At 46.4% G+C, this 18775-nt stretch overlaps 1 protein-coding gene across 2 annotated transcripts; it reads left to right on the top strand.

Moving 5' to 3' along the window:
- Positions 1-17941, top strand: VSIG10 (V-set and immunoglobulin domain containing 10). 2 transcript variants are annotated; one of them, XM_072983150.2, is made up of 8 exons: positions 1-147; positions 3530-3814; positions 5874-6179; positions 8721-8996; positions 10546-10839; positions 11305-11415; positions 12849-14377; positions 15495-17941. In XM_072983150.2, exons 1-7 carry the CDS (start codon positions 72-74, stop codon positions 12863-12865), a joined length of 1365 nt encoding a protein of 454 aa, XP_072839251.2. In that variant the 5' UTR covers positions 1-71; the 3' UTR covers positions 12866-14377; positions 15495-17941. The 2 variants fall into 2 exon arrangements, with proteins under 2 accessions (XP_072839251.2, XP_078237771.1); XM_078381645.1 differs by having other exon boundaries at positions 11305-14377.
- The last annotated feature ends 834 nt before the right edge of the window (positions 17942-18775 follow it).

Genomic DNA, 18775 nt, shown 5'->3' with positions numbered 1-18775 from the left:
GGAGGTTCCCCCGCCTCTTCGCCTCCGCCCCTCGCCGTCTTGGCCGAGGGCGCTCCTGTCCCGGGGCTGCCATGGCGAACGGAGCGGTCTGCCTCTTCGCCCTCCTCGCCCTTTGCTCGGGGAGCCAAAGCGCCGCCGCTGCCGCAGGTATAAAGGGGGGGCAGGCTAGGCTAGGCGGGGGGGGGCACGTGGGAACGGGATGACTCGCGTGGCTCTGTGCCCGCCCGTGTTTGCGCGCCCGCGCGCCAGGGAATCCCCCGGGGTTCCTCAGAGACTCCAGCCGGGCGATCCGCTTCTCCGCGCGCCCCCCCCCCCCGCCTCCGCTGCCCCGTGCCTCCCCCCCCCCCATCTTCTTGATGCCTTCCCCCCCTGCGTGCAGAGTTGCTACAGCATCGAGGAGGGTCGGTGCCACCTTTCCTACGGCTGGGCGACTCGGTCAGGGCGCCGTTGGCATCAGGCAGCCTTTTCTGGCCGTGCCCACAAGGGTGGAACGATGCCAGTCACTTAAAAACAATGCAACCAACTCTTTACATTGGTTGTTTGTTGTTTAGTTGTTAAGTTGTGTCCGACTCTTCCTGATCCCATGGACCAGAGCACGCCAGGCCCTCCTATCTTCCACTGCCTCCCCAAGTTGGGTCAGATTCATGTTGGTTGCTTCGGTGACACTGTCCAACCATCTCATCCTCGGTGGTCCCCTTCTCCTCTTGCCATCACACTTTCCCAACATCCAGGTCTTTTCCAGGGAGTCTTCTCTTCTCATGAGATGGCCAAAGTTTTGGAGCCTCAGCTTCAGGATCTGTCCTTCCAGTGAGCATACTTCATCCCAAATATCCCAGATCGTGTTTTGCAGACCGTCAGGAAATGGTTCTCCATCCCCCAGGCCCTGCTCTGCGAAGCAGGATGCGTCTTGGACAGCTCCAGGACGTACCACTTTTTCACAGCTCACTTTGTATTTTCAGTGGGCTTCTTTAGCAACTGAGCTGTGTGCGAGAGAGTGGCGGGACAGGAGAGAGAGATGAAACTCTAATATAGACATATGATTTTGGAACTACCCACCAGAACTTGGTGCACAACCTGAGCAAGCCGAAAGCTCCCTTTATTTTTTGCTTGTGTGTTTTATTTTCCTAATGGTCCAATAAAGGTATCACCTGTTCCTGCATTTGTCGTATTCAGATCTGATGCTCTAGAAAAGTTATGGGTTTGGGAAAGAGAAAGTGGCTTATTGGGGTGGGGAAGGAAGACGTAATAGGACAATAAATGAATATGTTTCAGATTTAAAAAGCAAGAAATCCATCATTTTGAAGAGAAAGGGTGCACTGAAATCCAATGGTTAAGTAAGTGATGTACTAAAAAGAGGGTGCATGTCTTCAGACCATATTCTTTTTCCATTGGGTAACCATATTTTCCTTTCCATAATCTTTGAACAGGACTTGTTTGTCTTCCTTGAAACCTGCTATAGGTATTTCATAAAAAAATGGTTTACTCCCAGGCATTTGTGTGTGTATAAGACTGCAGGCTAGGCTTATATATAAATAAAGGCGAGGCTTCAAAACACATCTGAGCCCCAGCCTAGATGAAGCACTTGGGAAACTTGGCAGTGAATATTCAATAAAGAATATATTTTTAAATGTAGTCCATTATGAGAATATTGAGGAACCTATAAAATTTTACATAAATGTTTAATGATATTAGATTCTGGAAAAAGTATGTGTGCAATCTATACCTTCCAGAATTTGCCGGACAACATACAGTGGTGCCTCGCATTACGACGTTAATTTGTTCCAGCGAAATCGCTGTAGAAGGAAAATGTAATGCGGAAATAAAAAGCCCATTGAAGCGCATTGAAACCCCTTCAATGCGTTCCAATGGGCTGGGAACTCACTGTCCAGTGAAGATCCTCCATAGGGCAGCCATTTTCGGTGCCTGTCTTGCGAGGAATCCGTCCCAGAAAACAGCGGGGAGCCATTTTATTTACCTGGCAGCCATTTTGAAACTGCCAATCAGCTGTCCGAAAATCATCGTTTTGTGAAGAATCGGTTCCTGAAGCGATCGCAAAAAGATCGTCATAATGCAGTTTTGTCGTAATGCAGGGCAATCATAAAGCGAGGTGCCACTGTAGTAGGGAGATTCTGGGTGTTACATCACACACACAAAAGTATTTTTCCACACCTTGAATAATGCTGACAAACTACAGTGACTCTTTATATGCAAGCATAATGTTCTCCTGGCAAATATAGCAACTAGGTTTTCCTTCTGTGTAGATTTTCCATTTTCTTCCTCTTGCCCAGGTTTCTTTTTTTTTCTTTTTTCCCCCCAGTCATAGAAGGATTTAAGAAATATTAAAAATAACTTGAAGTTCCTCTGCATATTCTAGGGTTTCAGTGCTTCCCAACCTTGGGTCCCCAGATGTTCTTGGATTACAACTCTTAGAAATCCTGGCCAGCACAGCTGGTGGTGAAAGCTTCTGGGAGATTTAGTCCAAGAACGTCTGGGGATCCAAGGTTAGGAACCACTGCAGATACTTACCTCTTCATCTTGTTTCTTGGTGGCCTGTTCACACTCAACATATGTTCATTGTTACAGGGAGTGATATAGTGCTAGGGTAAAGTTGGTAAGGAGCTCTAAGTATTCACCAAGTATTTGGAGAATCTAATGGTTGTTGTGGGTTTTTCAAGCTGTCTGGCCGTGTTCTGAAGGTTGTTCTTCCTAACGTTTCACCAGTCTCTGTGGCCATGGGCATTTTCAGAGGACAGGAGTAGCACTCCTTGTGTGCACACGAAACCAATAGTGGTCTAACCTGGTGGTTCCTCGGAAGCAATTACACAGCACCCCCATTTGGTTTCATTGCGTTTCTGTTTCAAACAATAGTAGCCCAATTGAAGCGCTCATTTCTGCTTTGCAACAACAGTTCGCCTGGATTTGGTTTGCATAAAAATCACTCTTTTTCAATCAACACACAACGTATTGAAATTTCTCCCCCCAAAAATTATGGATATAGTTGAAAAACCAGTTACATTTTTAGAGGCGAAAGCAAAACAAAACATGATATGTATATACAGATAACAAAAATAAGGACCTAGTGGTTAAGCAGTATTTGGGGGGGGGGGAATGTGTGGGTGTGAAAACTGAACTGTAAAGAAAGCTGAGAAGGGAGAAAAGAATTATTTGAAATTTGGTGCTGGAGGAGAGCTTTGTGGATACCCTGGACTGCCAGAAAGATAAACAAGTGGAGCCTGGATTAAATCAAGCCTGAACTCTCTCTTGAGGCAAAAGTGTTGAAACTGAGGCTGTTCTACTTTGGGCACATCATGAGAAGGTAGGGTTCTCTGGACAAGACAATAATGCTGGGCAAAGTGGAGAGATTGCTCATTCATAGGGTCAACGTAAGTCGGAGGCAACTTGACAGTACATAACAACAACAACAACCATATTACAGTCTGTCTGCAAAGGTCATTAGAATCCACCAGGTATTCTGCAGCAGGCTGTTCGAATGAATAGATATCACTGAGTTGTCTTTCTCTGTCTGCAGGAACTGAAGAACAGGTGGTTGGGGAAGTTGGAGGGGATGTGACTCTGACCTGCTGGAATGCGTCTCGGCAGGCCCTTGCAGTGGAATGGTTCCATGGGGAGCCTGGAGCGATTCCCATCCTCTTCTCCTCGGATGGCAAGCTTCCTTCTGATGCTCGCCTTTCGTTGGTGGGGAACAGCTCCTTGCACATCTTGGGGCTGCGACGGCAGGACGAAGGCAACTATACTTGCAAGGAGGTGCTGAACGAGACAAAACACATGCATAGGATCCAGTTGCTCGTGGCCAGTAAGTCGGGACCCATCCTCTTTGCTTGGCAGCTAGATAATGCATGGAGGCCATTTGGTTGCTGGCCAGATATGGCCAGGAAACCTCTAGGAACCTAGGCAGTTGCCTTTTAGGATGCTAAGACTGTCCATCTGTCCCAGCACTTAATTCTTTAATAATAATAATAATAATAATAATAATAATAATAATAATAATAATAATAATAATAATAATAATAATAATAATAATAATAATAAAGTTATAAATCAACTTTTTAGACATTATGGGTATGAACATAAGTTTGGCTTCATACTAGCTCAGACTGTACTAGACATGGTCATTCTCGTTGTGCCAGTCCGGGGAGCAGCCCGGCCAGAACTTCCCCTTCCTCCCCGTGCAGCCAACCACTCCAGTAAGGAGGCAAGATGACAAATCCCACTCAGCTGTTGAGCGGTAGGCTGTGCCAGGAGGGGGGGAGTGCCAGATGGGCTACTTCTGTGATTGGTGCAACAAGAATACCAGCAACTGCGTGCACCGCACAGTGACCAGTAATTGGATCTGCCGGTTCAGCGGGGAGGGACTGGATTTCCCAGCCACCTGTGGTGCTGATATTCGTATCCCCAGGGATATGAATGCGAATATCCCATGTCTAATTTGTACCCCTTATCCACCAGGGCCTACTGTGACTTGGCAAACAGTGAGATATAATGCTTGACTTTCTAGCAAAACATGGTGTTCATCCGTCTCTGACTCACCCATTGCTTATTCTGATGACCAGTGGTTTAACTTAAAAAAAAAATACAGCAAGCATCTAATCCTTGTGAGTCAAAGGTTATGCCCGATCAGACGATTTGTTCCTCTGTGTCAGGACTGGGCAACTGTGACCTTCCAAATGTTGTTGGACTGTAACTCCCATCAGCCATAGTCAAAGGAGAAGGATTTGGGGGGCTTGCAGGTGTTGGTTGCATTTGACACAACCTGATGACATAGCATAAAATGAGTCAGTATCATCTCACAGGTGAGAGAAGCTTGGTCTGCAATATTTAGACTCTCACAGTGGCTGAGAATTTGGTGCATCTTCCCGTTATGACCTTTCTCTAACATCTGTTCCTGATTCAAGTGGTCCTTCCCCAGCTACGTTTGCCAGGTACCATTCCACATCCCCGCCGCCCAACTATGGGAGTTCTGCTGTGTTCCTCCGAACTGGATTACCTTCCCTCATCCACATCGCTTGCTTTCTGGCTCGGTTCTCCATTTAGTTTCCTGTTTGCTTTCAAGGTGCGGTGCGCTGGCAGCTGTGCCCATGTATGTATGTTCCAGCCACAGAGCTGCACCCTCTTTCCCAAAACAACTGCAAGCCGGGCTATAGGGTACCTTTTCAGAAGGGAAGCTTCTGGCTGAATCAGTGTCCAGGCCTCCACCAAGCAGGAAGGAAGTATGTCCAGGTAGCTTAAAAAGAGTGCCCGATTTTTAAAAGGTTTACATTTTTTTAAAAGTGAGATTTTAAAAAGTGTGCTGCTTATATACCACCCCATAGCACTTAAAGCACTCTCTGGACAGTTTACAAGTTAATTATGCAGGCGACACATTGCAATGCTCCAATCACAACACCACACACACAGCTGTTGTATAAAGAAGAAAAGTTCCCTAAGTTTTTGAATTCCAAGATAAAGGAACTGGCTAGGTGGGGCAAGCTCCGTGGCACTCTGAAGCATTATGGACATTGTAGTCTCCTGACCCATTATGCTTTGTACAGCATGCCTCTCAGGGAACTACAATACCCCAAATGCTTTGCAGTGTCAAAGCGATGCCCTGCTCAGCCAGTTCATGCACACTAGAACTTAAAAATAAGAAGTGTGGGGGACTTTTCTCATTTAAATACCAGCTGTAAGATCTAAAACACCACGGCTTTTAGAGAAGGGATAAACCTCCCAGATTTCTAGCACAGCAGTTCCATCAGACTTTGGGATGTTGTCGTTCAAAAAATACAAAAATCTCATGTGTGAGCTGCTTTGGGGACCTTATACAGATGTGGAAGGTTGTCTGTAAAGAAACAATGCTTCTTATGCCCATCTTGCAGGTGGACCTGACAGAGTGAGCATCAACATCTCTCCCACCACGGCACTGCCAAATGGGACACTGTATGCACGGAGGTATGACATTGTTAACTTCACCTGCGCCAGTGATTCCCAGCCTGTACCCACAACCGAATGGAGTTTCATCCAATCCAGTTCCACCCAAGAACTGTTCACAGAAGTCAACAACTCCCTGGGCTACTTTGTCCTCTACAACATATCCCCCCAGTACCAAGGGAATTACTCCTGTTCAGCAACCAACCCACTCAGTAGCCATCGGGCAACTGCGACCTATGAACTCCTGATCTACTGTATGTATGCTAAGGGATTCTTCTTGTTTCTTTATTTCATGTAGATTTCACCTTTCCTCTTGGAGGTTCAATGCCATGTGCATAGCAAACCGTTCCTCATTTTTATCCATAAAAGTTAGAGATGGGCACAAACTGGTTCGTCCCAGGTCATAAAGGTGGCACCGCTCATCTCCCAGTCATGAGCAAGAGCGCATCAGGCACGAGGGCAGAGAAGCCTGAGCTGTTGCCGGGACTGGGAGATCAGCTGAGGAGGTGGAAAAAAACAAGCAAGCTGGGCCTGGAGAGTGACTGTTTGAGCCAGAGGAGGCAGGGAGGGCAGCAGCAGCATCTGTGCTGCTGGCTTTATGAACCAGGATGAACCGGTTCGTGCCCATCTCTAATAAAAAAAGTCTCTAAGGGTGTTTATAGCCCTCCACTAATTTCTTGGATGGTGAGTGCTGAATGCAAAAAGAAAAAAGGGGACAAATTGAAACGGGAAGCACTGAGGACTCAGCTCCTGTTTGGGTTTTTAGAGACAAAACTACCTTCTCTGAAGTTTTCCAAGACTGGGAAAGTCCAGATGATTTCTGTGAAGGGGCAGGCTTTGAGGTGAGGGCACTTGGAAGCACAAATAAAATTGCCACACTTTGTCCACCCCATTGCATCTGGAGGGTGCAGCTTGCTTTCCCTCGCCCCTCCCAAAAAATTGGGGCTGTGTATAGATTATTTAGCATTCATACCTGAAAAATGGGCTTGGAGAGGGAAGGGAAATGAAAAATAGATCTCCATATGTATGCACCTCTAGAAGAAAAATATTTTATTTCCCTCTGGGGATTTTTTTTTTTTGATGTGTGTTTTCTTGCATGATTGGCAGGCTTGGTCTCCTTGACGATGCCCGTCAGGTAGCTACACCCTGACCCACAGTGTGCCTTGCCCCTCCCTTGCTTCTGTATTGCTGAAAGCTAGTCTTTTCATTCCCTGCAAAACAGGTTCTGGGACTAAGCCCAGGCGAGGTGGCGGCTCCTATGCAGCTTTTCCATTCTGCTGATTTCTATTTCTGTCACCAATGAGCTGTTTTCTAAAAATTCTGATAAAGGAGAGCACACAATTAAGCCAATATCCAGTTGATAAAAGGACCTGCCTTGGGTCCTTCTAAGGAAAAAAAGTGGGGTAAAATTATTTTAAATAAGTAAAAAATAAAGAATGATGTCAACTAGAACAACCCCAGTGACTCTGTGGGTCTTATATAAGTGTTGGCTTAACATTCAGCAGTTGATTCGCTGGCCCAAAATGCCGTTGCTCAGTGTCATAAATTGTGCTAGAGTATCAATGGGGATTTGGCAAATCAGCGCCTCCATAAGTTCCATTAATTCAAGTGGATATGCCGTGCCTGCAACTTGTGCTAAAGTAAGTCCTCATTAAGATAGGGCCATTCGAGTCAGTGGAATTCATTGAGGAGCTGACTTGCGAAATCCCCACAGATTCAATGTGAATACTCTAGTGTGGTTTACTATGCTAAGCAACAGGATTTTGGCCAGCGGGTCAAGTCTAGTTGGAACTTGCAGTAGGATACTGGCCTGTCAATTTTAAAATGCACCAAAAACAAGTAGTTCCTGCAGCCAAAAAGTTCCATACCAAAAGTGGACCAGCTGCTCCTGCTTCTACAATATTCTTTTCTCATCTCTCCAATATTGGCCAGGTTTTCATGCCTGGTGAGCACATTCAGTCTTCACTGAGTTTTAAGGAGGCTTCTCCCACCTGAGAGGGTCTTTCTACAAATTATGGAGTTCCCCCAAACCTATTGAGACTTTCCTTTTGTGCGATATATATATAGTGATTTGGCTGAACATTAGAAGCAGAAGGAAGGTGCATACAATAAGATAACAACCAGTGTCAAAGAAAGTTCATCTGTATTTTCTTGGTTTGCCATTTAGGTTGCGAAAGTCATGCTTTTGCTGTTGTTGTCTATATCCCATCCTCGTAACATTCCAAAGCAGTTCACAGAATTAAAGCAGCAATACAAATAAACGGTGGGAAGAAAGAGGAGGGACAATACTTAAAAACAGCACAATGACCAAATCACCCAGTTTTTAAAATGTTCATTTTATCTGAGAGCTCTGACAAAGATTCCAACCTAAATCCAATTGCTAGGCCCAATTAGTGGGAACACATTGAATCACAGTGAGTTGTACACAGATGATGAGTTACTGTTCCACAGTCGGCTGAGCAGGGGCCAGAAATTAGATTTATGTCTCAGACTCCTACTGAGCTATAAAACTTGGAAGGGCGCCTTGGGTTAAACAGGGTATCCTGGCCAGAGCAGACTTTTCTCAGTTTTTTACTGACTACCAGATTATGTTGGACTACAACTCCATTGTCAACATACCTTGTGGCTGGAGAAGGAGGGATATGTAATCCAGCAACATCTGCTGAGTGATAGTTTGCATTAGTTTGGATATAAGATGTATGTGTGTGCATGTGTATGTTAATCATAGATTTCTGCTCAGGGATCTAAAGGTTAGAGAAACTCATCCTGTTAATTTTGTGGGATTCTGTCTTTAGATCCTCCACCACTGTCACCTCGTTGTTGGGCTCAGACCTCCACGGAAGATTCTGGTATGGTACAGCTCTTCTGCACCTGGCCTGGAGGGTACCCACACCCCACACTCCAGTGGACAAACCAGAAGAACATAACCTGGGCCTTTGACACCATCAACAGAACAGATACTATTGTGGCCAACCTGAACAGGTCACATCTGCCCTACGGGAAGGAGTTCGTGTGCCACGGTCAACATATCACAAATCAAGAAGAGAGCCAAGCTTGCCCCATACAGTTGGGTGAGTCATAAGAATGAGGACTACAGCTCCTGATTTCCACAGCAAGTATGGCAGTCAGCCATACTGTCAAGGAGATTTGGGATTTTTATAGTTCAAAAAAGTCAATGTTCCAAAAGATACGTTTGCATATCACAAAGTAATGGTTTGTGCTAACCATGGTTTGTTGCAAAGACACCGCTGATGACTAAACAAACCATGGCTTGTCTCCCCCATTTCTGGATAGTTTCTCTCCCACCTCTTTTTCCAGCTCCCATTTCAGGGTGGGTGAAAACAAGCCGGGGCCAATCACAGTTGTGGGTTTTGATTTATCAGCCAGCAAGAAACCAACCAGAGGTTCAGATTGTGTTTTATGGCTGGTTAATAAGCCACGACACTTTTTAATAAAAGAACTGGGTTCACACATCACGACAATCTAGACTGCAATAAACAGTAACATAGTTTTGCTGAGCAGAGCTGTAGCTAATTATTTTAGTTCCTAGGGCAAGCAGTGTGGTCTCCTACACACTCACGAAAAAGGAGGAGGTGGATGTGGTGTCCCTCCAAGAGAAACAGAAAGTTAATGTATTCCAAAGGAAGGAAAGAAGGCCTTGAATAATGTTGGAGATGTTCCTAACATTCGCCAATAGACTCACCTCTAGATTTCAGTACTCTCTAAATTTTGGTGATATGAGACACATCCCCAATTTCTCCAGCCTAGTCACAGTCATGATGCTGAGCCACTAAAAATAAGTAGGTTATTTGATGCAGAATCTCCCCTTGCTCGCTTTTGTAGAGAAATATTCAGTTGGAAGGAAGGTAATTTTCAGTTGAAGGGGAAATTCTTCCAACTACATCCTTATTATTTATTTGATTCATAGCCCAACTTGCTCCTAAAATGTGAACTCAAGGGTAAGGAAGGTGCAGTCCTCCAACTGTTGGTGGATCTCAGTTCTCATCATCCCCCACCATTGTCTAGGCTGGGTAAGGCTGCCGGGTGATGAAGTCCAAGAACATCCAGAGGATTGTGTGTTTCTCAGCTCTGCCCTGCACTGGTGGCAGCAGATCTCTAGAGCATCAGACTGGAATCCTGCCCAACCTGGAATTGAACATGTCAAGTCTGGACATCACCACTCAGCTATGGCCCTTCCCTGCTCTCGGCCCGGTCCCAGGAAGGCCACCTGTCCATCTGCCCACTATCTCAACCTGTATTTTAAAGGAGAAAAGGATGTATGTGCTCTTCCAGACATGAGATGCAAATGAAGCTGCTTTCTTGGGACATCGGACAAGATATTTTGCTGGCTGAGGCAAAGGGCAAGATGTTCATTGCCATTGCCCAGTCTACGTACAAAAATCGACTGAACCGGCTATGAAAGAGCACAACGAAAAGCGACAGCCTTGCTTAGGGGGCCCAAGGCCGACACAGCCTTGTCTTGCCACCCACTTCTCATCTGAGGTGTCTGCCTAACTCTGCCTTATAACAGGGCTCTCCCTGCATGTGGGGACGAGGTGTTTGCTCATCCTATTGTCGTCACAGGCCTTTCAAATCTTCTGTTTGCTTTTCTTTTTTCAGAAGGCCCTTTGGTCATGTCTGACCCTCTAAGGACCTGCTTTGAAGGACGAGCTGCCATTATGACCTGCCGGGCAACTGCCGGCAACCCTCCAGCCAAAATCACCTGGCTGCGCAACGTCACCCAACCGGGGACAGAGATTCAGTCTGGCGGGAGGTTTCTCGTCCGCCAAAAGGGCAGCGTCTCCACCCTTCTCATCCAGAACTGCTCCCACGGCGCCGATGAAGGCTACTACCTCTGCAAAGCTGAGAACCCGCTGGGGGTGAAGGAGGTGTACGTTCACCTCAGGGTGACCGGTAAGAGAAACAATGCTGGAATGCCTTGATGTCGGCATGCTGGGGAAATGAGCCGAGAAAATGCTTGTGAAAATTCTTTCAGGTGTTTCCCAAGGGCCAGGAACGTTTTCCGGCCTTGGCTGTTGCAATTTTTAAAAATGGTATTTGTGATCCTGGCTTTCTGGTCATGGCCAGCCTTTGGGCTGGGCAAGCCGGACAGTTGCCTGAGGTGCTGAGCTGAGGGAGTGCCAAGTGGAGCAAAAGGCTTTGTTTTTGTCGTGTGTTGCCTGTGGTGAACAAACGTGGCCAAAAACAAATATCTCCAACCTTTCTTCGTACTTGTTTGGGTAAAACTACAAAAGCCGTCTTCCTTAAGGGACTTTTAAAGCCACTAAACTTGCTGTCATTTGTTCTGTGTATAAAACAGTGGCATGCAGCTTTGCACACATATAACATTTCTGACTGGTGTGTCTCTTTCCCTCTCAGAGCCCGTGAACATTGGAGGCATTGTGGGAGCGATCGTGGCCCTCTTGCTTCTAGTTGTTCTGATCGTTTTCGGAATCTTTTTATACGCTGGACCCCGCTTTTGGCCCAAAAGTAAGAACAGCTTAAAGAACTCTCCCAGACAAATAAAAATGGCAGGAAGCTCTGTTAGTCCAGTAGAACAAGTTAAGATACACCTGAAAGAGAACAGTAAGGCTATGTCTTATATGGAGAATAGGCAGTTTGTTATAAAGTAGGGACCAAGCTTTGGGGTGCAACAGAAACCTTCCTTCCTTCCTGCCTGCCTGCCTGCCTGCCTGCCTGCCTTTCTTCCTCCCTCCCTCCCTCTTTCTTTTGAGATTTGATGGAAAGCAGAAAAGAAATAAGAGGTGTAGTATATTGGGTAGAGGAGGGTTGAAAATGTACAGCTGTAGCCTTTTCCTTATACATAATTGCAGTGCTGGATATTTTACTAGGTAAGCTATGACTGCAAATAACAGACAAAATAGGTCGTACTGCCTCTATTAGCAAATCTGTTTGCATCATCTTCCAAAATCTGATTTCTCTTTGAACAGAATGTTCAAACCACCACCAGAAATGTATTTTAAATATAGCGGAAAGGGAGTGTAAGGCAGCAGGCTCCATAAGACTGCACAAAGTGGCCAGATGCTAAGCAGTAGTATCAACCCCTTAGTGGTTTCTCCTGCCCCAGCTTTTCTGTTTTCTTGGGGAGGGAGCTGCGTGGATGAAAAGAAGACTCCCTCAGTTCTTGTTTCTCATCAGTTTAAGTTGACATGACGTAGTGAGACACCTTGATGAGAAATGTTTCAATCTTTTCAGGATTTCTTACGTACCTTGTGGCAAGAAGGAGGCAAGCAGTGCTTCCCCTCCTCCCAACCCATTGAGGTTTCTGCAATTTTCTCAAATTGTCTTCATGCAAAATGGGATTCCTGTCGTTTCAGCAAAGCATGTGTCCACACAGGCACACACGGAGCCAGCCTAGAATGACTCACAGGTCCCTTAGGTCAGGAAAAGTTGCAAACCACCACTCTAGGGGGGTCTCATGGTTGCAAATCAAAAGCAACAAACCAACCGCTAGTGAAATTTAGTGAAATGTGTGTCGTTTTCATTATTGTCTCAGTTGCACAATTTTACTGTAAGCAGTGCCAGTAAAAAAAAAAATTAAAATCCTTCTTATTCCCTCCTCTGGTCAAGAGCACCTGCCGGCTCCAGGAGCCAAGGGAATAATGTTGTGGTGGGTTTGCCTCCCACAGGGAGCGGACAGGTAAAGGCTGTGCAATCCAGTATCCAGGCCTGCTGGCTTGCCAGCTTCTGGTGTCATGGAGGGCGCTCTCTCTTATTGCCAGAGCTGAACGAAGAGTGAACTACCCATCTAGGGGTTTTCTGAATCTTGGTGGGAAAGGGATCTTTGCCGTAGGCAGCAACATGTCTTGAACTGGCCCAGACTAAAGAGAACCAAATCATTATCTGTTGACTAAGCTGCCTTTCTCTCTCTCTCTCTTTCTGCCTCTCTCTATATCTTCCAGGCAACATCCTCAGGTGAGTGCCTCCTCTTCTTAAATGGAAAAGACCACTTGGTTTTACCGAAGTTCAGGGGCCGGCTTGCCATGCTAAAAAGATTGGATTGGGGGTGGGGACAGGTGATGAGAGACCCAGAGGGGCCACGGCCCGTCAAAGTTGGCAATGGCAAGCCCAGATGGGCAAATAGGGTAGTGTGATGGAGGCCAGCATCCTAGATTTTTAAGGCCTTAGGAGTGGAAAATGCTACCTCTAGGCAGGCCTATGTTCTTCTCATTAAAGAACGCCCAGAGCTGTGAGGGGACATGAGCTTCGGTTTAAGCCTTGACATCTCCAGTTAAAACAGGAGGGGGACACGTGCGGCCCTCTAAATGCTGGTGCACTGCAGCTCCCATTATCCCTTGCCAGCATAGCCAGTGGTGACGGATGATGGGACTGGGAGTCCAACAGCACCCCAAGGCCACCCATTCTCCACTTAAAAGGGTCGTGAAGCAGCTGATGGGAAGAACGGCCTAATCACGTGGATGCTTGGTCTGGACGGATGACTATTCCGAGCTGCATCCGAAAAGGCTGTGTGTGTTGCTAAAGGAGAAAATAATCTGGCAAGACACCTCGGGTGTGTGTGTGTGTGTGTGTGTGTGTGTCATAAGGCTGTACTAATGTCCTCTTGGTCAAGAATAAGCCCTGGGCCAATGGACTGAAATGGCAGTCGTGACGCCATAAGGAGATGACTTGATGACATAAAATCCATTGAGAGGAACTGTTCAGGACTTAAGATGCATTCAGTGTTGTGTCGTAGGTAAAGTAATAGACTGGGACTCAGGAGGCCTGGGTTCAAATCCCTGCTCAGCCACAGATACTCACTGGGGGTGTGGAACAGGTAAAGCCACTCCTTAAATATCTCCCTTCACTTGAAAGCCCTGCTAGGGTTGCTGTAAGTTGGTTGACCTAAAGGCACACAACAACAACAACAACAACATCGGCACTTCACAGGTACAGCAATCCGATACTGCTTTAATTGGTCCTGGCTGCAGCCTACAGCATCCTGGGGCATATTAAATAGCTTTACCTGCCATAGTTCAGACAATGCACCGGAGCTGGCTAGTAGAGAATTGTAAACATCACACCCAAACCGCAGATGCCATGACAGCAAATATGGTATCACCTTGCTATGAATGGGCAGTGTAGATACAGTCGTCAAGTGGCAGAGGTGTGTGGAACCCTCGCTGGTTGTCGAGCAGCAACTCACCTCGTCCCTCAGTTGGTGACATTGGCATGAGCTGATGGAAAGAGCCCGGGCAGCAGCATCCGGAAGGAGGCATATGCCCCATCCTTGATTTGGAAAAGTGGCAGGGGAGGGATGCTGGGGAAAGGGCCACTTTGGTCACTTTTTTGGACCTGCCACGTAGGAACCGAGAGGCGAGCGACATCCTTGTGCTGATGGATTCAGAGGACGAGGACCAGCCGACAGAAACGACCGAAGAGCTCCCTTCGCCTCAAGCCGTAGCAAACGGATCTTTGACCGGGCCTGCTGAAAGTAAGTTGTGAACTTTTCTGAGCCTGATTTTTCTCACGTGGCAGAATCGTTAAGAGACTATTTTGCTGTCGCTCTTTTCAGTAGATAAGGAGGGTGAGTGCCCAGGGAGCTGGGCTCAAAATAATAAAGTAGGACAGCAAAGTCTACAAAGTATTTAAGAAACCCAAAATCTAAGGGGGGCCCAGCTGGGCAGATAGCTCAGTGAGTTGGCTACCCAGCCGCAGAGCCAGAGGTCAGGAGTTTGATTCCCCGCTCTTGTCTCCAGGGAGGAGAGGCCGTCTATCTGGCTTTGGGCAAGGTCCCAGGGCGCCCCCAGAAGGCGGCGGCAGGGAACCACTTTCGAGTACAGTACTCCCTTTACTCTAGAAAGGCTGCCATAAGTTGGAATTGACTTGATGATCAGTCTTATAACTATTATAAATGGGGCACAAGCCGACAGAGTTTCCCTTAATGTGACATCTTTCTGTATGTTCTCTTCAGTAATACAAATATTTTGTGCACAGTTTTTGGCTACAGAATATGTACTATTGTATGTTTTAAAAAAGTGTATTTGGATATACACCTGGCCTTTGGTTCACTTATTAGTTTGGGAACAGTAAATTAGAGACATTCACATTAAACTGCAGAGTGAACAAATCACACCCCCTGTCCCTGGTTTGGAGGGTTACTACCCCATCGGGGTGGGGCATGTGTAGCACTCAAAACATTTGTACTGCAACTCCCTATCGTCCCTAACCACGGTAGCTACACATGAAGGCTGATGGGACATTTCCGACTCCCTGCTTTATGTTGAAAAGACTTTGTCACAAAGGAAAATATATGTTTAGAAAGGGAGAGAGGGAGGGAGGGAGAGGAAAGAAAGAAAGAAAGAAAGAAAGAAAGAAAGAAAGAAAGAAAGAAAGAAAGAAAGAAAGAAAGAAAGAAAGAAAGAAAGAAAGAAAGAAAGAAAGAAAGAAAGAAAGAAAGAAAGAAAGAAAGAATGAATGAATGAATGAATGAATGAATGAATGAATGAATGATGGGAGCAGGGGGAGAAAGCCACCCTTCATTACTCCCATGGGGTAATGCACCTACTGACCACACCCTGGCTATTTTTGTCTTTGTGCTTTTATTTTAGATTCCCACCCTGAGCTGTCCACTGAAATCTCCATGGAGGAAATCAAAAGGGAACCAAACCCCACCCGGTAGAGGGATGTCAGTCTCACCCGCTGCTAATCAAACGGGCCTTGCAATATGGCATGTCCGGCGCCAGACCAGGAAGGGCAAGCCCTTCCGGCAGCCAGCTTCCTCTCTTCTGGCAGCCAGTCTTTGTCCTCTTGCCTTTTCTCCTTGCCGCGCTTCTCCGGTCTGTTGCTGCTTCTTTCCTCTGGCTCCTTGTAAGATGCTGAGACTGAAACTGAACACTCATGGTGCGGGAAGCACGTCTAGGGGCAGAGGGCTGGAGTCAAAGACCTTCTTCTTTCTTACAGCATGGTAGATGAAGGGAACAAGGACCGGAATGAGTTTCCCTGGGCAGGAAGCACCATGGACTAGTGAAAATGGCTGGGGAAAGAGAAGGCAAGGTGCTCCTCGTCTGGCTTTCGGTCCTGTTTGTCCTTATCTGATCTTTACTGAGAACTGAAAACAGGTTTGAGTTGAACAGGACAAGGGTCCCCGTGGTGGCCTGGCCATGGCCTCCAAGGCTCAGTATCTGCTGGTGTGTTTGCAAGTGACCGCAGGCAAAAGGACTCTGCATTGCTTCTGCTGTGGCCTTAAAACAGGATGAATCGGTCTCTCTTTCCTGTCTCCTGGAATCTTCAGTGATCCGTGGATTTCTGGATGAGGAGCCGCCTCAACCTGCAAATATTCTTGGCCATTCTGAGCTGCAGGAAAAGAGAATGCTAGGAGGAAAGGTTGGCATGTTTCGCTCAGAGAAGAGACCCCCTGACATCCCTCTTCAAATACTTAACGAGCACGCTTGCAATCCGCCCCCTCCCCTGGAGCTCTTTCTGAAGAGGGTTCGTACTGCCGGACCCTCCGCTAAGTTTCCCAGTCCTTCCTTGACAGGTGTCCTGTGGTGTGTTGTTGGTGCCACAATACCCCAGGATAGAAACAGCTTGAGTTCAGAGGAAGACAACACGTACATTCGGGCAGCCGTACGGAAAACAAGTCCTGTGGAGAAGAATTGATGAAACACAATACTTCAACCAGGCAGGTTGAAGACCTGTGGCTGGAAGACGATAGCTCTCACAGAAAAGGGCGAAGTTAGTTCACTTGCTACCTCAGAGGCCAGGACTGGATGTCATGGGCTTAAGTCACAATTCTGACTGAACATTAAGAGCACTTTTGAGAATGAAATCATCTCCCCAGAGAGGTGGGGGGTGGGCTTTTCCTCACTGGAGGTCTTGATCGCTGTCCACTGGACATGTTACCAGCTCCTCCTCTCATCACTGGTGGACAGAGTTCAGTTTTCTCAGACTGCTGCTGTTTTTGCAATTTTTTTATTTGTTTGTTTATTTTTAAACAAATGCGGTCCACCAGCTGGAACTACAGCCAGGACCAACATTAAGTTGCTGGGTAGATTGGAGGCAATTGCCTATTTCACCATCTCATGAGACATTCACTAGAACAATACAAAACACAACTACATTGAAGCTGCTGTTTAACAAAGATTTGAACATTAACTTGCAAGACCCATCAGCAGAGACGAACAAACAGCTTAGGTGCTTCCAAACAACAGGAGTCTTTGACAAAGCTAGGAAAAGTGAAATTTTTTTTGGACAACAGCTCCTAGAATCCTATTGCCAGTAATGCCAGTAGGACTCTGGAAGTTACAGACAAAAATGGAGCAGAAGAAAACACCTTTTTGCATATCCACTTTTAGTGCTACTAATTAAAAGACACTCGTGCGTCTATCTTCTTAATGTCATCATCAGCCCCCACCCTTCAATAAGCAGTAGAAAACACAATCGTTAGCAATATAAAATAGCAGTGTCTACAGCCCCTTCCCCCCCAAAATGTGAAGAAGGTGGGACAATTGTGCAATAAAATTCTCATATGCCTCAAAATTAATGTTGATTTCCCCCCACGCAATTTACAAGGTGAGGAGCAGAGATGCTGATAGCCAAGCACAGGGCCAGCCAGAATGGAGAACAAGAATTTGCTGTTTCAGGTGCATCTGCTTTGTAAGTGTTATGGCTCCACCTTAAAGAATCCTTGGGCTTGTAGTTTGGTGAGATGCTTAGAAGTCCCCCTTGGAGAGCTTCAGTGCTGTCGTGGAGGATTCTAATTCCTTCCCCAAACTACAGATCCCAGGATTCCACAGTACGGAACTATGGCAGTTAAAGTGTTATCGAACTGATGTAACTTTGTAGTAGGGATACTCCTTAAGTGGCAATTTCACGGCTGATGTTAAGAGTGAGACACCTTTGCAGGTCTTACTGCAAATCAAGTAGACATCTAATAGTAGAACCTAATCTGTTCATTGTATCTGGTTCCTTGTTTTTAAATTATAAGCTGCTTTTAAGTAATGAATCACAGCTGAAAAGCGAGGTACTGTATAAATACATTTAATCTGTCACAGAATTCCTCTGACGTAAGTGGCACAGAATTGGATCCACTGGGCCTCAGAATTATACTTAGTTCAGTTGGCTCCTTGCTTAATAAAACACGAGCTGTAATCATGTGACATGTTTAGTGCCTCCCCTTCTATCACTCGATTCCAGGGGTCTCCAAACTTTTCAGTATGAGGGCCACATCATATATTTTACACATTTTCGAGGGCCAAAGGAGGGAAGGGGGACCCAAGCAATCCCACACGCCCCACTGTCTTTGCAAAGGCAGCAGGGATGGAGGATCACTTGGGTCTCCCTTCCCTCCTCTTTCTATGCCCAGGTCGGATAAAAAGGAAAGGTGGGCCAAATGTGGGCCGCGGGCCGTAGTTTGGAGACCCCTGCTCTATTCTCTGGTGGTGGTGATAGGTCCCTCCCATTCCCCAAGAGTCTCAGATCAAGCACTAACCAAGCGTGCCATTGCGCAAGGTCAGAAACTAGAGGTCTGCTTTTCAGAGATAACCTTCCGTGTAGACATTTCAGAGAGCCTGGATGAGCAGCCTTTCAACCAACGCCACAATTAAGAAAGATTCCACCACTGATCTGGTCAGCCTTGGTCCAAGGACGGAGAGAGAGAGAGACCTTCTTCTTTGCCTCACCCAGCGAAACGCCTGCCATTTGACATAATGTATTACTGCAAGATCCGTGCAGTAAGCACCGTGTTGGGCCGAGTTGATTCCCACCACCGTTTCTTCTCATTCCAAAATCCAACAGTCTCATAACACAGCTATGTAACTCAATTATGCCAAATGTAAAGCATAAATCTTGAGCCACTTTGAAGACTGAAGTCATTTTCATGAATTTTTCA

The sequence above is a fragment of the Pogona vitticeps genome, chromosome 14, assembly GCF_051106095.1.
Source record: "Pogona vitticeps strain Pit_001003342236 chromosome 14, PviZW2.1, whole genome shotgun sequence".
Taxonomy (NCBI): domain Eukaryota; kingdom Metazoa; phylum Chordata; class Lepidosauria; order Squamata; family Agamidae; genus Pogona; species Pogona vitticeps.
This window is presented reverse-complemented; position numbering and strand designations above follow the sequence as displayed.

Excerpts from the sequence above, each read along its gene's own strand:
- VSIG10 (XM_078381645.1), top strand. The coding sequence starts at position 72 with ATGGCGAACGGAGCGGTCTGCCTCTTCGCCCTCCTCGCCCTTTGCTCG. Across the intron at positions 8,997-10,545 it reads AGCTTGCCCCATACAGTTGG|AAGGCCCTTTGGTCATGTCT; the intron begins GTGAGTCATAAG and ends TTCTTTTTTCAG. Across the intron at positions 10,840-11,304 it reads CGTTCACCTCAGGGTGACCG|AGCCCGTGAACATTGGAGGC; the intron begins GTAAGAGAAACA and ends TTTCCCTCTCAG.